This window comes from Vicia villosa, unplaced genomic scaffold (assembly GCF_029867415.1).
Source record: "Vicia villosa cultivar HV-30 ecotype Madison, WI unplaced genomic scaffold, Vvil1.0 ctg.000305F_1_1, whole genome shotgun sequence".
In the NCBI taxonomy this organism is placed as follows: domain Eukaryota; kingdom Viridiplantae; phylum Streptophyta; class Magnoliopsida; order Fabales; family Fabaceae; genus Vicia; species Vicia villosa.
Genome location: NW_026705133.1, coordinates 371,554 through 388,270, shown reverse-complemented (window position 1 = coordinate 388,270; position 16,717 = coordinate 371,554). Strand labels below are relative to the sequence as shown.

The 16,717-nt window shown below is 31.5% G+C and overlaps 1 protein-coding gene across 1 annotated transcript; it reads right to left on the bottom strand.

Annotated features, from left to right (window-relative positions):
* Positions 1–15,009: 15,009 nt before the first annotated feature.
* LOC131626560 (uncharacterized) lies at positions 15,010–15,411 on the bottom strand. Its single transcript, XM_058897383.1, has one exon. The coding sequence runs from the start codon at positions 15,409–15,411 to the stop codon at positions 15,010–15,012; it is 402 nt and encodes a 133-aa protein (XP_058753366.1).
* Between the last annotated feature and the right edge of the window lie 1,306 nt (positions 15,412–16,717).

The window sequence follows — 16,717 nt, the reverse complement described above, 5'->3', positions numbered from 1 at the left end:
TTAAAAAAAGATTTTCATTTTAATTTCTTAATTGATATTATATATTTAAAGACTAAATGATTTTTTTGGTAACTTAAAAAAAATTAACAAATTCTATTCTTTTTAAATTAGCATCATAATTAAAAAAAAAATATAGTTAAATGAATTAAATTTTTAAATAATAAAGATATTTTTATAAATAAAATATAGTTTATTGTTGATAAAAAATATTTTTTGTGCAACTAATAGCAAAGACAGATTATAATATTAATATAACTTTATTTATAAATTATAATTAATTATAAAATATATTTTTTACTATAAGATTTTATCCCGTGCCTCACACGGGTAGAGACACTAGTGTTAATTAAAATTGACATTTTATATTAAGATACTAATTGAATGTGATTTCAACATGCTTCGATGGGGAAACTCTTTCTTTATTCAATTTATTTAATTAATCATGCGTCATATTCCAATAATCTTGAATGTAAAGATTGTAAATTTAATTGGACAAGTAAAACAACATCTTGACCATAAATCAATTTAAAAATTGTGGTCCATGTTACTCATTTAGGTGAATGTTTGTAAGATCAAAGAACTTTATTAAGAATTTCATATCAATTTCAATGTTTTTGATTAATATATTATTTAGCAAGTTGATCAAAACCTTGTTAATGGCTTCAATTTTTCCATTCTATTTAACTTAATATGACATTGATGATAATAACTGTATATCTATAAATTCAAAATATTTTACCATTTTTCTGGCTTCAATTTTTCCATTCTATTTAACTTAATATGACATTAATGATATTAATTGTATATCTATAAATTCAAAATATTTCACCATTTTTCTTTCAATGAACAAAAAATTTATAATCTGTTTAAATGAAGCATTTTAACGAGGTAATGTAATGTTTTGAGGGAATTTGAAATGATTTGTATAAAATTTATTGTTTTGATACAAAATGAAAAATTGTTAAAATGATGAAAATTTATAGAATATTTTATCTAAGTTAAATTTAATCATTTTAAAATGACACCAAAAATCAAAGAATTTGAAATTTCTCTCATACTTCATAGAATATATTTGTTACTATTATTTTTTCAAATTTTGCAAATTGGTCCTCTTATTTTCCAAAATTACAAATTTGACCACAAAAATTTTCAAAAAATTATAAATTGGTCCTTAATAATTTTTAAATTTTACAATTTGGTCCTTCAAATTTTTAAAAATTGCACATTGGTCCCTACTTTTCAATTTTTTATTTGGTCCAAAAATTTTAAATATAAAATGACCCTAAAATTCTAACAATGAATTATCTTAATACTTCATCCAAACAAAATAATTTTAAAATGAATTAATTTCAATTGAATCATTTAAATTGCTTTAAATTTTAAATTCCTTTCAAATTTTCAATTACCTCATCCAAATAAAATAATTTAAAAATGAATGAATTTCAATTGAATCATTTCAATTGATTTGAATTTTAAATTCCTTTAAATTGCTTAATGAAATGATGTAATGTTTTGAAGGAATTTAAAATAATTTGCACAAAATTTATTGTTTGGATATAAAAATGAAGAATTGTTAAAATGATGGAAATTTATGAAGTATTTTATCTAAGTTAAATTTAATCATTTTGAAATGACACAAAAAACCAAAGAATTTGAAATTTCTCTCATACTCCATAAAATATATTTGTTACTATTATTTCTTCAAATTTTACAAATTGGTCCTCATATTTTTTCAAAATTAAAAAATTGACCCCCAAATTTTTTAGAAAATTGCAAGTTGGTCCTTAATAATTTTAAATTTTATAATTTGGTACTTCAAGTTTTTAAAAATTGCAAATTAGTCCCTATTTTTTCAATTTTTTTTATTTAGTCCAAAAAATTTAAATTTTATAAAAAATGAATCCAAAAATCTAACAACGAATTATGTTAATACTCCATCCAAACAAAATAATTTAAAAATGAATAGATTTCAATTGAATCATTTGAATTGCTTTGAATTTTAAATTCTTTTAAAATTTTCAATTATCTCATTCAAACACACTCTAAATGTAATTAAGGGTTGAGCAATTCTAAAACGACGTACAATGTGATCTAAAGAAAATTTATCACATGTTCTTGTTTGGGTGCAGTTACCGTGCATAGATAAAAAATCTATGCACCATGCATAGATTATTATGGACCCTTGGATCAAATTCTAGACATCAATTGTTATTACTCAATACTCAATACTCACCACTCAATACTCAATACTGGAAATCTTTATGACTTATGTAGGCTTATGCACGGTGCATAAGGAAATCCTTATGCATATTAGTCAAAGCATTTTTGTTTGACATATTTTAAAGTAATAGTTATACTAACGAGTGTCCCGTGACAATTTTTTAAAGATAGTAAATATAAAAAATAATTTTTATAAAAATTAATATTTTAATTTCTAAAGCAATTTCAATTATGGAATCGAATTCATATACGGGACTTGTTGAATGTTAGCATGTTTTTGATATTTTCCCCATCGTATATGTCTTTTTAATATTCAACTCATTTACCGCATGTTTGCTGTGCTTGACAGATTTCTCCATGTAGTTTTGTTAATGTGAGCAGTCAAATAGACCGGCCAGCCCAGCCCGCTTCGATCCGGTGGGCTAATAGGTTTTAATGGACTACATAAAATGAGCCTGACCCGTATTTTAATCTTATGGTTTAATTTTATAAAAAAGATGTAATGGATAAATGCAATAAAATATAAGTAGAGAGTTGTCATAAACGTATATAATATTTATCCATATATATATATATATATATATATATATATATATATATATATATATATATATATATATATATATATATATATATATATATATATATATATATATATACCATAAAAATGTCAATGTAAAAGTACAAAGTAACTTAATATTATTATCAATACTTATCAAATTTTCTCTTCATCTCACAACCATTTCATTGATCACATCATCTTGAAAATATATCTGCATCCTCTTTAACTTTTCTTTATTACTTGAAAATACATTTATGCAATCATATCTTATCTCAATCTTTTTTCCCAAAATTTACCAAAATCTTTTTTTAATGAGCCGGCCCGAAGCCCGCTTGGCCCGACCCAGCCCAGTCCATGAAAAACATAGGCCCGATGGACTGGCCCAAAAAACAGGGTCGTATTTTTTAAAAGTATTATGCGGTTCGTTTCACGCTAAATTGTTGGACTTATGGGCCGAGCCCATTTTGACAGCTCTAGGCATTGTCTTCTCCTAAACATCTATACTTATTTGTTTAATTCATCACCAAGGATGATAAAATAAATATTTGTATTTTAATTTCCTATAATTTGAATTTGAGTTTTTTTAAATATTCTACAATTTTCGATCTCCAATTTCAAGTTAATTATTTTCATGACTTTAAAGCTACATTTCTAGAGGGGTGTGCAAGAATATTCGATGGTGAGGTTCAAATCCATAACCAAATTTAAATTTATTTTAAATATTTAAATATAATTAAATGGTTATTTATCGGTTTAATTATTAATGGGTTGGTTATCCATCCATATAATTCGGATATAATTAAATGGTTATTAACCGGTAAAATTAATTAGGATATAATTAAATAGTTATTAATCGATAAAAATTAATTCGGATATAATTAAATGATTATTAATCGATTTAATTATTAATGGGTTGGTTATCCATCCATATAGTTCGGATATAATTAAATGGTTATTAACCGGTTAAAGTTAATCCAAAATCTAAAATCAATCCGTATATTTTAATTCAATTATAAAAATTTTAATTTTTAAAATAAAAAATTATTTTTAAAACTGTATTTTTTTTTAAAAACCGATTATATAATCATAACCAAATTTATAACCAGTTTTTATTGAAATGTGGTTATGGTTATAAATCTAAACCAAATAAATGATTTAAAAATAGTTATGGTTTGATTTTTAAAAATAACCAACCATGCACACCCCTAATGATTTCATATTAGTGTTTCCTCAAAATCTTATAGCTATGTTCACTTTGAGCTAACTCTTACTTGAAAATTCTCTATTCGAAGAACATTTTTGTTGGACAATTTCATTAAACTCAATTAAAAGTGTGTTAGCAATTTAAAAAAAATGTCTCGATAGATTTGTATCTTTATTTGCTTATGATATCATCTAACTTTCACTAACTTTTATTCAAAATACAAAAACATGTTTGTGTGTTGCTTTCATTTTTTCTTTTTATGCAAGGTAGGATTGACAATCAAAAGGGAAAGAGAGTGTCTACTATTTAAGAAGATCTCATTTCATTTCAAAAGCTCAAAGTAACTTGGCTTTTGGTTGAAGTTTTCCCAAAGATCAAGTGTGGTTTCCAAATTAGGGTTTTGTCTCTCAAAATCAAAGTTATGGTCAACTCTTGGTCAAATGAACTTTCCTTCAAGGCATAACCTATAATCTTAGGCCATTATCATATCAAGTTTCATTCATCATCAAGGGATCAAAATAATTTTAAGTTTGATGCTCATTTGTACAAGTGGATTCATGGTTTATTTCCATATATTTTCCATGCATTCTCTCAAGCAATCTTCAAGATTTATTCAAGGCCTATCAAGCTACATCCATATAGTATTCATGTGATCACCATTAAGCTTTGGAGTGCAAAGAAACATAAAAAATGACAAGTTAGTGCAAGGTGGTTTGACCTAAAATCAAGTTTGGTACAACATTTGGTCCAAGGGGCATAACTTTCTCAATTTTCAACATTTATGGGCTCTTCATGAGGCCAAATGTCCCTCTTGATTTCCTCTATAACTTTTATTTAGAGGTCAATCATCAATTCAGCCTCTAAGCTTCTCAATTTTAGATTGGACTTCAGGTCACTTGTGCATAAAACCAGGTCCATCACATGGTCGACCTAATGCCTAACCTGATTTTCAGTGGCAAAACCTCAACTTCTCAAGTTTGCCATTTTCACATCAAGCATCCTTTTAAATTGGTTCTTTTTGCATTGTGTTTTACCCCATGAAAGGAACATTTGCCTCAAAGAAAATCTGAAATTGCATGAGCCAATTCCATTTGGCCTAAGCATGAACATGGGTGCATGAACTCTGTTTTAGGTCGTGACCTATAGTTAGAAATCAAGTGCAATTCAACCTGGGGACCACCAATACGTTTGTGAACTTATTTATCATGACGAAACGCATCTAGTACAACACAAAAAGACTTGAAATTGTACCAAAATCACATATTCCATGCCTCACTTTCACATGCTTTAAAATCAAAAAATTCTAGATCATTTCACACATTTGGGATATGGAATTCACACATGCATGAGCTCATTTATTTCCCTATAAATAGAGATAGTCATTTCTCCTTTCCTTTGCAAGCTTGAAAAGCCACTGAAACTCTGCCTCTATTGATCACGAAACCTTCAAATTCAGAAGTTTGTATTCATATGTTCTCTTGATTTTAACCTTAAATCTCTGGCGAGAAAGCTTCATCGTATTCAACTGGAGGTAAGTGAAGCATTACAGAAGTTTGAAACCTCTTGCAAAGCTCAACTCGATTCCACCATTTTCTGACCTTGAAGCTCACTTGGGAAAGCTATATACGAGTTCCTATTTCACTCAAACGGGATACCACTCTCTTGGTATTGTTTCACTAATCAAAAGCCCTAATGTGACTGGAATTTATTCATTGTGTTCATCATTTAATTTTACTTTGAAGTTCTTAGGGTTCTTACGTTTTCTGCAAAATTTTCTTCACTCGGAATAAATAAATTGTTCATGAGTGAAAAGACATGAACGATGAAGGAATACAAATCTTGCATGATGTTTGTTTAAGCTTAAAATTCTAGTTCATGAGACCTGCAAAATTGCTTGGACGGAGGTTGAAGACGGCCTATTCGCACGTTTTGGTGCCAAAATTCAAATCCATCCAATCATTGCGTGCCACCTGTTTTGACTGTTATTGTTATTTTCTTTTTCTATTTTAATTGCTTTTATTTTCCTTTTCTTCAAAAAATTAATTAAAAATATCTCCCTTAACCTTTTTTCACTCCAATTTTTTTCTATAATTTCAAAAAAAAAATTCTATCATATATATATTTCTCCAAAATTAAAAATGATTTTAAATATTTTCCTATCATTTTCTTTTTTATTCATTTTTAACAAATTATATCTCCGTCATTTTCAAATATTTTGAGGTCCAATTTTTGAGATTTTGTTTCTCATAATTTTCTTGATTTTTCATAATTTTCTTGATCATTTATTTGATCATTTGAGGTGTTTTTTTAATTTTACTTTTAATTTCCATTTTAATTCATTAAAAATCTCTTTATAAAACCTTTTAATCTTTTTATTTTGATTTTAATTGGTTGTTTGCTTCTGACCTTTTGTTGGCTTGGTCAATTTTGGTTGATTGAAGTTTTATCTTGTTCAATTGACTTTGGATTGATACTTGGTGAACTTTCATCATTTCAAATCTAGCATTAAATGATCATTTGATCATTTTTAGTACTTTGGCTTGATGATAAGTTTGTCTCAAACTATGATGAAGAAAGTGGGTTGAAGTAATAACTTCATCTCATTTGCCTTAGTGCTTGATCAATCCTCCATTCTCTTATCTTCTTATTCATCTCTTTCTTTTTTATTTTGTTTTGACTTGTGCTACTTGTTTTAGGAGAATGGTTTATATCACTGCTCTAACAAGTATGGTACATAAATTTCTATTGACCGGTATAACACCCTTCTAAAAACCCCATGATTTTTTCACGAATAATTTAAATAAATTATATAAACGTAAAACAATTTCCAAGGATGTCACATCTTCATAAAATATAATATAATCAATTATCCTACTCCGTAACACGGATTGCAACATACTTGTAACATAATAGCATCTTAGCATCACAACTAAGTCATTTAGAACTTCGCAGCGGAATCATAAGTCTTAAACTCCTTCATAAAATAAACACAATACCATGAAAGATAGTATGACTTCAAAACATATGTACGTTATGTATCCATAACGTAATAATCGGAAACAAAACATATAATCATGAAAGAAATACAAAATCTCCAAAATAACTCAACATATAACGTTTGCAAGTCAATCGATCCCAACCCCAATGTTACGTATCAGAGCAAGACTCCCTTATTATAGCGAAAGCAAATAAACACACTCTTAAGTTATCCTGTATGCTTCTCGCATTAATCTTGATTACCCGCGCATTACCTGTAACACCCCTTTTCTAACCCCAAATATAACATACAATCTCACAGAGTAATCATGCATAAGGGAAAAGGGTGCCACATGTTGATTTCCACAAAATGAAAATTCCAAAATAACATACATACAACATTCATAATATGCAACGATCATATTGTAACACAATGTACATCTCATGCTTTCATACATTTATGCATAAACGCTTGCGGAAAATAAAAGAATGGTTATTAAAAGTTTCAATGAATATATCTCATACTATATTCATCTACCGAATTCAAATTGACATTAATATCCAAATATGCTAAATTGAAGATCCACAATCTAGGCTACATAGCCTTAAAACAACATATCCAAAATCTCAAGCCAATACATCTGAATATCCAATAAGGCATAGGAAATAGCAATATCCATACATTAGCATAAGTCTAAAATAATAAACCCCCAAGTGTTACAAGATCAGAGCATATGACTTGCTACCTAATCAAACAACAAAACTCAGAGCTCTTCGGCTAAGCCACGAACAAGCAACTACTCTTCTGAACCTGCATGTTACCAACTAAGGGTAACATTCAAACAGAAGGGTGAGAATTCAAATTATTATAGAAAATATAATAATGGGAAATGCAACATAAACAAGCATACATTTCACAATTCATCACCCTTCTCAAGAAATATACAATTATACACCAAGTATCAATTAACACACAAAACAATTACATCAACACAAATCAATCACATAGCACCCAATGTGACTCAAATGTACTAAATGTGACTCAATGCATGTGGTACCAAGTGAACCCAATGTTTCACCGCTTTCCGATTCAATATCTAGAATCCAAGCCGCGCTTCCAATCCGGACAAGATCAAAGCTATTACGCCTATTTCCAAATTAAGGATCAACGTCTAGATGTGAACCCTGAGTTCCACCGCTTCCACCATAAAGCCGGCCATGAATGCATGTACAATTATCTTAACACATGTGCAATTAAGATTAAGTCATAAGATTGAATCGGAAAGCGCGACTTGAATCGTAATAGCTTTGATCCAACCTCTTCAAGAAAATCTACAAATCCCCTCTTTTGCTCTTCTCTAGCTTCTTTCTCTTCTTTCTATCTTTTCTCCCTTTTTCTCTTGTAATTAGGTTAAGTCATAAGATTCTACTCTAACTCTCATTATCTCATTGGGCCTAACCCATCCATTATTTCCTTTCTAATTCCACTAAGCCCAATAGCTAATTCTATTATAACTCTCCCAGTTATTAATTAGCTAAATAACACATTAGCACATAATTAAATAATTATTACTCAGTCAATAATTAAATAAACACACAAGCAATTATCAAATATCAAATAATCCTAATTAAATAAAATCTAATAAAAATAGGGTGTTACAACTCTCCCCCACTTAAAAGATTTTCGGCCTCTAAAATTACCTCAAACAAACAACTCCGGATACGATTCCCTCATCTTAACCTCGAGTTCCCAAGTGATATTGCCATCGGCAACTCCACCCCATATCACTTTCACCAAGGCAATCTCCTTACCACGAAGCTTCTTCACCTCTCGATCTTCAATTCACATAGGTGGTGTATCAACCGTCAAATTATCTCTCACTTGAACATCATCTAATTTAACAACATGCGATTGATCCGCAATGTACCTCCTCAATTGAGACACATGGAACACATAATGAAGACTAGAAAGAGGTGGTGGCAATGCAATCCGATATGCCACTTCACCTACCCTCTTTGAAATCTCATAAGGATCAATAAAATGCGGTGTCAACTTACGCGACGTCAAAGCTCTACCAACACTCGTTATTGGCGTAACTCGAAGAAACACATGTTCATCCTTCTCAAACTCAAGAGCTTTCCTCCTCTTATCATGATAACTCTTCTGGCAATTTTGAGAAGCCTTCATCTTCTCTTGAATCATCTTAATCTTATCCGTAGTCTCTTGAATTAACTCAGGTCCAACCATAGCACTCTCTCCCGATTCATACCAACACAAAGGAGTTCTACACCTTCTACCATAAACAGCCTCAAAGGGTGCCATTCCAATACTAGAATGAAAACTATTGTTATACATAAACTCAACCAAAGGTAAGAAACTATCCCAAGCTCCTCCTTGTTCCAAAACACAAGACCTAAAAATTTCTTCAAGCGACTCAATAGTCCTCTCCGATTGACCATCAGTTTGCGGATGATACGTCGATCTCAAACGCAACTTCGTATCCAAAGCACTTTGCAAACCTTCCCAAAATCTAGAAGTAAACCTCGGGTCTCTATCCGAAACAATACTTGACGGAATACCATGCAAACACACAATCTTCTCGATGTATAACTTAGCAAGTCTTTCCATCGAATAATCCATCCTCATCAGAATAAAACGAGCACATTTTGTCAATCTATCCACAATGACCCAAATTGCTTCACAATTACTCGATATTCTCGGCAAACCCAAAACAAAATCCATAGAAATACTATCCCACTTCCACTCGGGAATAGATAACAGTTGCATCAAACCAGACGGCTTTTGATGTTCAATCTTTGACTTTTGGCAAGTCAAACATGAATAAACAAATTCCGCTATATCCTTCTTCATACCTTGCCACCAAAACATTTTCCTCAAATCTTGATACATTTTAGTATCACCAGGATGAATACTCAAACCACTTCTATGCCCTTCCTCAAGAATTATCTTTCTCAAATTTGCAACATCCGGAATACAAACTCGATTACGACATCTCATAACACAGTTCTCATCAATCTGAAAATCACCACATTTGCCTTGATTAATCAATGTCATAATGTCAACCAATTTCAAATCCGATTTCTGACCTTCTCGAATCTCATCCAAAATACCGCTTGTAAGCTTCAACATACCAAGCTTAACACACGAAGACGTCGCTTCACAAACCAAACTCAAATCTCTAAATTGTTCCAACAATTCCAATTCTTGAATCATCAACATAGACATATGCAATAATTTCCTACTCAATGCATCGGCTACAACATTCGCTTTTCCAGGATGGTAGTTCAAACCAAAATCATAATCTTTCAAGAATTCCAACCATCTTCGTTGCCTCATGTTCAACTCTTTGTGATCGAAAAAATACTTCAAACTCTTATGATCACTAAAAACATCAAATCTTAATTCAAAAAAATAATGCCTCCAAAGTTTCAACACAAACACAACGGCGAGGAAAGTGGTGCCTGCCACTTAGGAGCGTGACGCCTGCCACTACTAGCCATAAGAGGCGCCTGTCTCCATGCAAGTGGTACTTACCTCTATGAAAAATGGCGCCTGCCATCATGGTAAAGTGGTCCCTGCCACTTAGTGGGGGCGTATGTCACACCTGTTACTCCAATCCAATTTCCAGTTTTTTTTGTATTTTATAAACGCGATTCCCATAGCCTTTCTATGATTAATTAATTGATCATTACAGGTTCAATTCAACCCTTAATTTAATTAACAAAATCGTTACCAATCATCAGACAGTTATCCTAAAAATCGTCACTGGTTCATCAAATTGAAAATCCCTATCAAACCAAAATCAAATCCTAAATATTCTACAATTAGCTACCGCCTAAATCAATTATAATAAAAATGATTTCACACCCCTTACCTTAGATTAATCGCTTGATTCTGGTTCCTCTTTGTGTTCTTAAAGCCCTAGTTTTGCCTCACACTCTTCTTTCAGTTTCTCTTCAATTTCTACGTACGACACAAAATGTTTCCCTAAAACCCTAAATCCTCTAATTAAAGGGGTCCTTATTATGGTTTTCCGAATCCACCTTCATTTATTCTTAGCTAAAGACCAATATGCCCTTACTACCTCCAACTCCAATATTTTCTATTTTCTCTAATTAAATAACTCTAACTTAATAATTATAATTATTCTAAATTGTCCCATATTTCTCAAAACATCACATACATCATAATTCTTCACCAAAATCATCAAAATCATGTATCATCACAAAACTCCATTACTTAGTTAATTAAATAAATACTCTAATTAATCCCAAACACACAAGAACATCACGTGATTCATCATAATCATCAAGTCACCGCATAAACCACCAAAACGTCATAAAATCAAATACTTCGTATGTTTATGCTAAATTAATTAAAGAACTAATTAAATAATCAATTTAGATTTTTGGGGTGTTACAACCGGCCTCATATAGGTGTTACTTCTACATAAGTACACTTATGATTGCTTAACATAGTGCTAAATTGTCCCGAATCGGTTGATTGACCGTTAATACTTACATTGACTTATAATTGTGCTAACATTTATTTTATGCACTTTACTTTTATGCACTTTACTTTTATGCCTTTACTTTTATGTCATTTACATTCATAACATTTTACATTTCTTGCTCTTTACTTTCATGCCTTTTTCTTTTACCCTTGGGATTTTGTTTCTTCTTATTCAAAAGATTAAAAACATCTAAATAAGGCAAAACCCTACAAAACTCTTAATAATTTTGTGTGGACTTTATGTTACTATCCCATGCTTATGGAGTTTGGACTTTGGACTTAGACTTAGGAGGTTTTCTCTTTGCTTGGAGAGTATGGAATATGAAAACTTGGGAATTCATCTGGACCTTGGACTTTCATCTGAGAACTTGGCCCTTGTCTTGATAAACGGTTGAACCATTGAACTTGGGATTCACCTGATGCTTTGTGATCTTCATGTTCATCTGATAAACTTGCGGTCTTGAATTTCATCTGATACTTGGTTCATATGAGGCTTTGGATTCATCTAATCATATTACTTTACTTGCTTGCTTGTTGCTTCTTATGGCTAAATCCAAAGGGAAAGGAATGCTCATTTTGACAAATGTCAAATGCTTGCCCCCTCTTGTGGTTAGTTCACTTGTACACACAAATGCTTTGTCTTGGGCTACCTTACAATGAGATTTTTTTATTTCATGTCATTTACTTTATGCTTAAGGATAGTCTCTTCATCTCTTCCCCATTCTTCAATTTCCAAAACTTCTCTCCTTTTCAAAACCTTCTTGTTTTTAAACTTAAAATCTTTTATAATAAACCTTGACTTTGTCAAATGATCGTCAAATATTTTTCTAAATAAATGTTGAAACACTTAAGCATATTCAGATTCTTTTAAAAACCTGAAAAAAGAAATATCAGCAAACTTTATTTTTGTGCCATTGTGCACTTTTCTTTTAAAACCTTTTCAGAAATGAAGAACATTAGTCCAATTTTTGCAGTGATGCAAACCCTAAGCCCCTAAGAGTTGAGGTTGTAGATGTTGATATTTTCCACATGAATGTGAGACGTGCTTGTTGATTTAATCCAAGTAAAGCTCTACATATCAAGATGATGTAAATACACACTACCCTGTATTTGTGGGTAGCAAATGATGTTTTCCACTTGAAGGCGACGAAGTATCTTTTCCATTAAAATCAAATAAAACAAGCTTTCGTATTTTGTTTTTTAGCAGAACTACGAATTCTCTAACTTCCCTATTGCACATAAGGGATATGTAAGCACAAGATGCGACATCTTACCGAGCACACAAAAATAAAAACAATTGTTTTCTCATCTCATCAATCTTTTTGCAAACTTTAACCCTTTAGCCTAAAAATGCAGATTTTCAAAAGGTTCTCATGGAGTACCATGGATATGAGGGGTGCTAATATATTCCCCTTAAATAACCAACCCACGTACCTAGATATGTTCTTTTCTTGGATTTTATCGATATTTTCCCTTTCTTTTGAAAACAATAAAGTTCGGTGGCGACTCTTGCTTGCAAGTTAAGTTAATCAATAGTTTAATCTCAATTTTTTTGACGCAACAAAGGTGAAATTTACTTATAATATAGAATGGATAGAGTATTAATTAGCGCTATCTAGTTGTACTATTCAGTAGAGTTATACTTAAACAATAAATGTGTTTCTCAATACCATTTGAATCTTCTTGAGTAAACAAACTTACAATATACTCTTTTGAAGCATGTACATATAACTTTAACAATTTCCCTTTTATTAGAGGCGTCATAATAGGAAGATAGATCAAATATGATATAATTTCTTTTAACGGCTTCTGATGTTCAGAACTTGTCAAAAAAATTCTTCACTTTTATGTTTTAATAAAAGTGCAAACCCCTTTGTTATTCTAGAAATATTTTAAATAAAACTATTTATGTTACCCTATAAGATAGTAGAGGTCACAATTTACGTTATTACTTTTATGCTCACCATCACACGCAAGTCATTCTTGATCCTCTAAGTCTTCATAGGCTTCTGATTGTATGTTGATTGAAGCCTGTTATAGATGATCAGAAATTGAGTCTTCAGAAACTAAGTCTTTGAGTCTTCATAACCTATTCAGTAGAACCTTGTCTTCAGAGTCTTCAACACTTGTTCTTCAAAAGTGATGTCTTCAGATCTTTAGAACTTGTTCAGCACAACCTCGTCTTCAGAATCTTCAAAACATGGAACAAAGAAGCAAAGCTTTAGAAGGCCTCTAAAGCTTCCTTTATAAGTCATGATCAGAAGCTCTTGTACTAACGTTCCTTAGAACCATTGCAAAAGTAGAATTCCAGAATCTTGACTTCCATTGTAACACAACACTAGTATTCTTCCAGAGTGTTGAATTCAGAACCTGATGACGACACACGTCTTCTTACCAGAGTCAGAACCTTCAAGGCAAAATCTACGCACTAGAAATAAATTGTTAGTGTATACAATTATTCTTTAAGATAACATGTAAATTTATCATCAAAACTTAAGGCCAGATGTTGAGTCAATCTTGTTCTTACAGTAATGTGCTTGATTTTGGCTTAGAAGTTTATGTGCAATTTATCTCTGGCCTCAATATCCATATTCAATTTAGGTTTGGTCACGTAGGCCTTGAAATTCACATTTAATTTAGGTTCATTTGTGTAGCAACTATTCGAGAAGTGAAGCTCGCAGTGATCATTTAAAAGTTAGTTAGTGGTCATGTTTTGGACATGATGACCACTTTCCTAAATGACTCTCATTTCAAAGCTGTAAATTTATCCGATTGTTTGATCCATTATTCATAAGCACAACAAAAAAAATTAGTTGTTATACACAATGAGTATGTCATCGTTAAACGTATGTGGTGAATATTTTTTGTTCGTCAGAGTTTAACCATTGCTAAGTTTACATTATCCAAATTTTAGTCAGTAGTCACAATATAATATTTTCATTTTCTTTTACTGTGGATAAAAAATTAAGTAAAATTCTAAAATTGACACGGGTAGAATAGTGGCTAAGAAAAGTGCACTATTTTATTTCACCAAAACTGTCACGCTCGTACATTTCATAATTTTCCCCATTTGTTTTTCATTTTCTCTTTTCTATCTATTTAGTAATGTTTCGTTTCCTTAACCAGATCATGGTTCCAGCAGCAAAGGTCATTATCAATAAGATTGCTAACCGTGGCCCCATGTTCAATGCCTCTAACAGGTCCTAACACCTTGAAGCTTGCCTTCAAAGGAATCCAATTATCTCTCAGAATTTCCACCCTCTTCCCATTACAATTCCTCCATCTAGCCCCAGAAGTCAATAGATCCTTAGCTCCCAAAATACTCTTCCAAGCATAACTAGGAGTGTATCCTAATTTTGATTCGTTAAGAGATGTTCTAGGGTAGTAACATCTTTTGAAAACACGCTCGAGCAAAGAGGAACTCACAGACAATAGTCTCCAATAGTGCTTTCCCAAAAGACTAACATTGAAGTCACTAATTCCTCGAAAACCCATGCCCCCCAAGCTCCTAGCCTAAGCCATTTTTGAACAACTCAACCAGTGAATCCTTTTTTCTTCCTTTAAGGAACCCCACCAAAATCTTGAGAGGAGAGACTCAATCTCTTTACATAAATCTTCAAGAAGTCTGAAATACCTCATAACATACGTTGGTATCGCTTGCTCCACCGACTTGATTAAGACATCCTCCCCTGCCATGGATAGCAATTTCTCCTTCCAACCTTTAACCTTTTTCCACACCTTATCAATCACTTGAGAAAAGTTGGCTTTCTTAGATCTACCAAACAGAGCCAGTAGTTTCAAGTATCTTGAGTGAGCTTCCACCGTCTTTACACTCCTCCTGTTACGGATCGTATCTTTATCTCTATCAACCACATTTCGACTGAACGAAGCTTCAGACTTATCAAGATTAACCATCTGACCCGAAGAATCGTGATACTTCCTCAAAATATTTTATAAAATAATTTGGGAAAAATATAGTTGTTTTACAATGGTAACCAAACACATGATAGGATAATTCTTAAGCTATCTATATCATATATCATATCTTATTCTTATCCTGCTTTATATCTTATCATGTCTCTATAATATTCTGCGCACCAAACGGGTCTTGAATTTATATGTGCAGGTTTATTCAGATAAACTGAAATAACTAAATTTCTCTATGTAGTTTATGTGGACCTATGTGTTTGAAGGTATAAACCATAAGTTGGTTTTGATGGTAGGAAATAATGACATATGTCAAGCAACCCTTAAAGAAGTTACCATGTTGCATGCATATCACAAGACTCTTCGTCTCCTTTAAGCTTTCTTTTAGATTTTAAACGGATAATTTCTTTCTTGAATTTGCAACTCCCTTCAATCATTCTAAATACATGTGACATGTTTGAAATTTTAGCTGAATGATGCTTTTCTGAATTTTGTCATCTATACCATTGAACACATAAACACTTTGATTATATCTTTAGAGAATGAACCATTGGTTAGAAAAATTGTCATTTATACTTCGTATTCGAAGGAGAAATAGTACATATAACATATTTGCAACACCGAAGTCTCACATGATAAGAAAAATTAAGGTCTAAACTTATCTTTTATCAGTTATATTTTTTTTAAAATTTCCCCTCCTCACTCTTATATTTTCAAAAGTTCAATTATATATCTTTCAGGGTTACACAATCCAAATAAAAATTGCAGTTGACTATTATGAAAACTCTAATATCTTATATTAGACTTTAAAAAATCATGTTTTTTTACAACTGTGATGATCCACAAGGATTAGAAATCGTTTCTCACTAGCTGTGTTACTGTTCCAGTCATGGAACGAGAGATCGGTGATCTGGAGGGAGTGAGTTATTCTGGTGCGGGTGGACCAGTAAAATTAGCACTTCAACGTCCAAGTGAGTGAGGTTGGAGAGATGTAACTTGTAAGAATGAGGATGAAATCACCTTTTATGGCGAATGGTAGGGCTTATATATGTTAGACTGTTAAAACTATCCCATTGAGTCTTGTGTGTGTAGCAGGAAACTATCTAATCAGATTTGAGGGCGGGTGTGGATTTACGACTCAAATCAAGTGTGAGATCCTTTTTGCAAGGTTCTGGTTGTTCTCTAACTTTCTAAAGTGATATTTTGGGTTGGGCCCTGATAATTGGGTCTGTCTTACTAGGTCTTTGGTTGGTTTGAAATATAAGGATATAAAAAATGTCTCATTTGAGACATT

What these genes read in the sequence shown, in the direction of transcription:
- LOC131626560 (XM_058897383.1), bottom strand. Translation starts at nt 15,411, where the DNA reads ATGGTTAATCTTGATAAGTCTGAAGCTTCGTTCAGTCGAAATGTGGTT.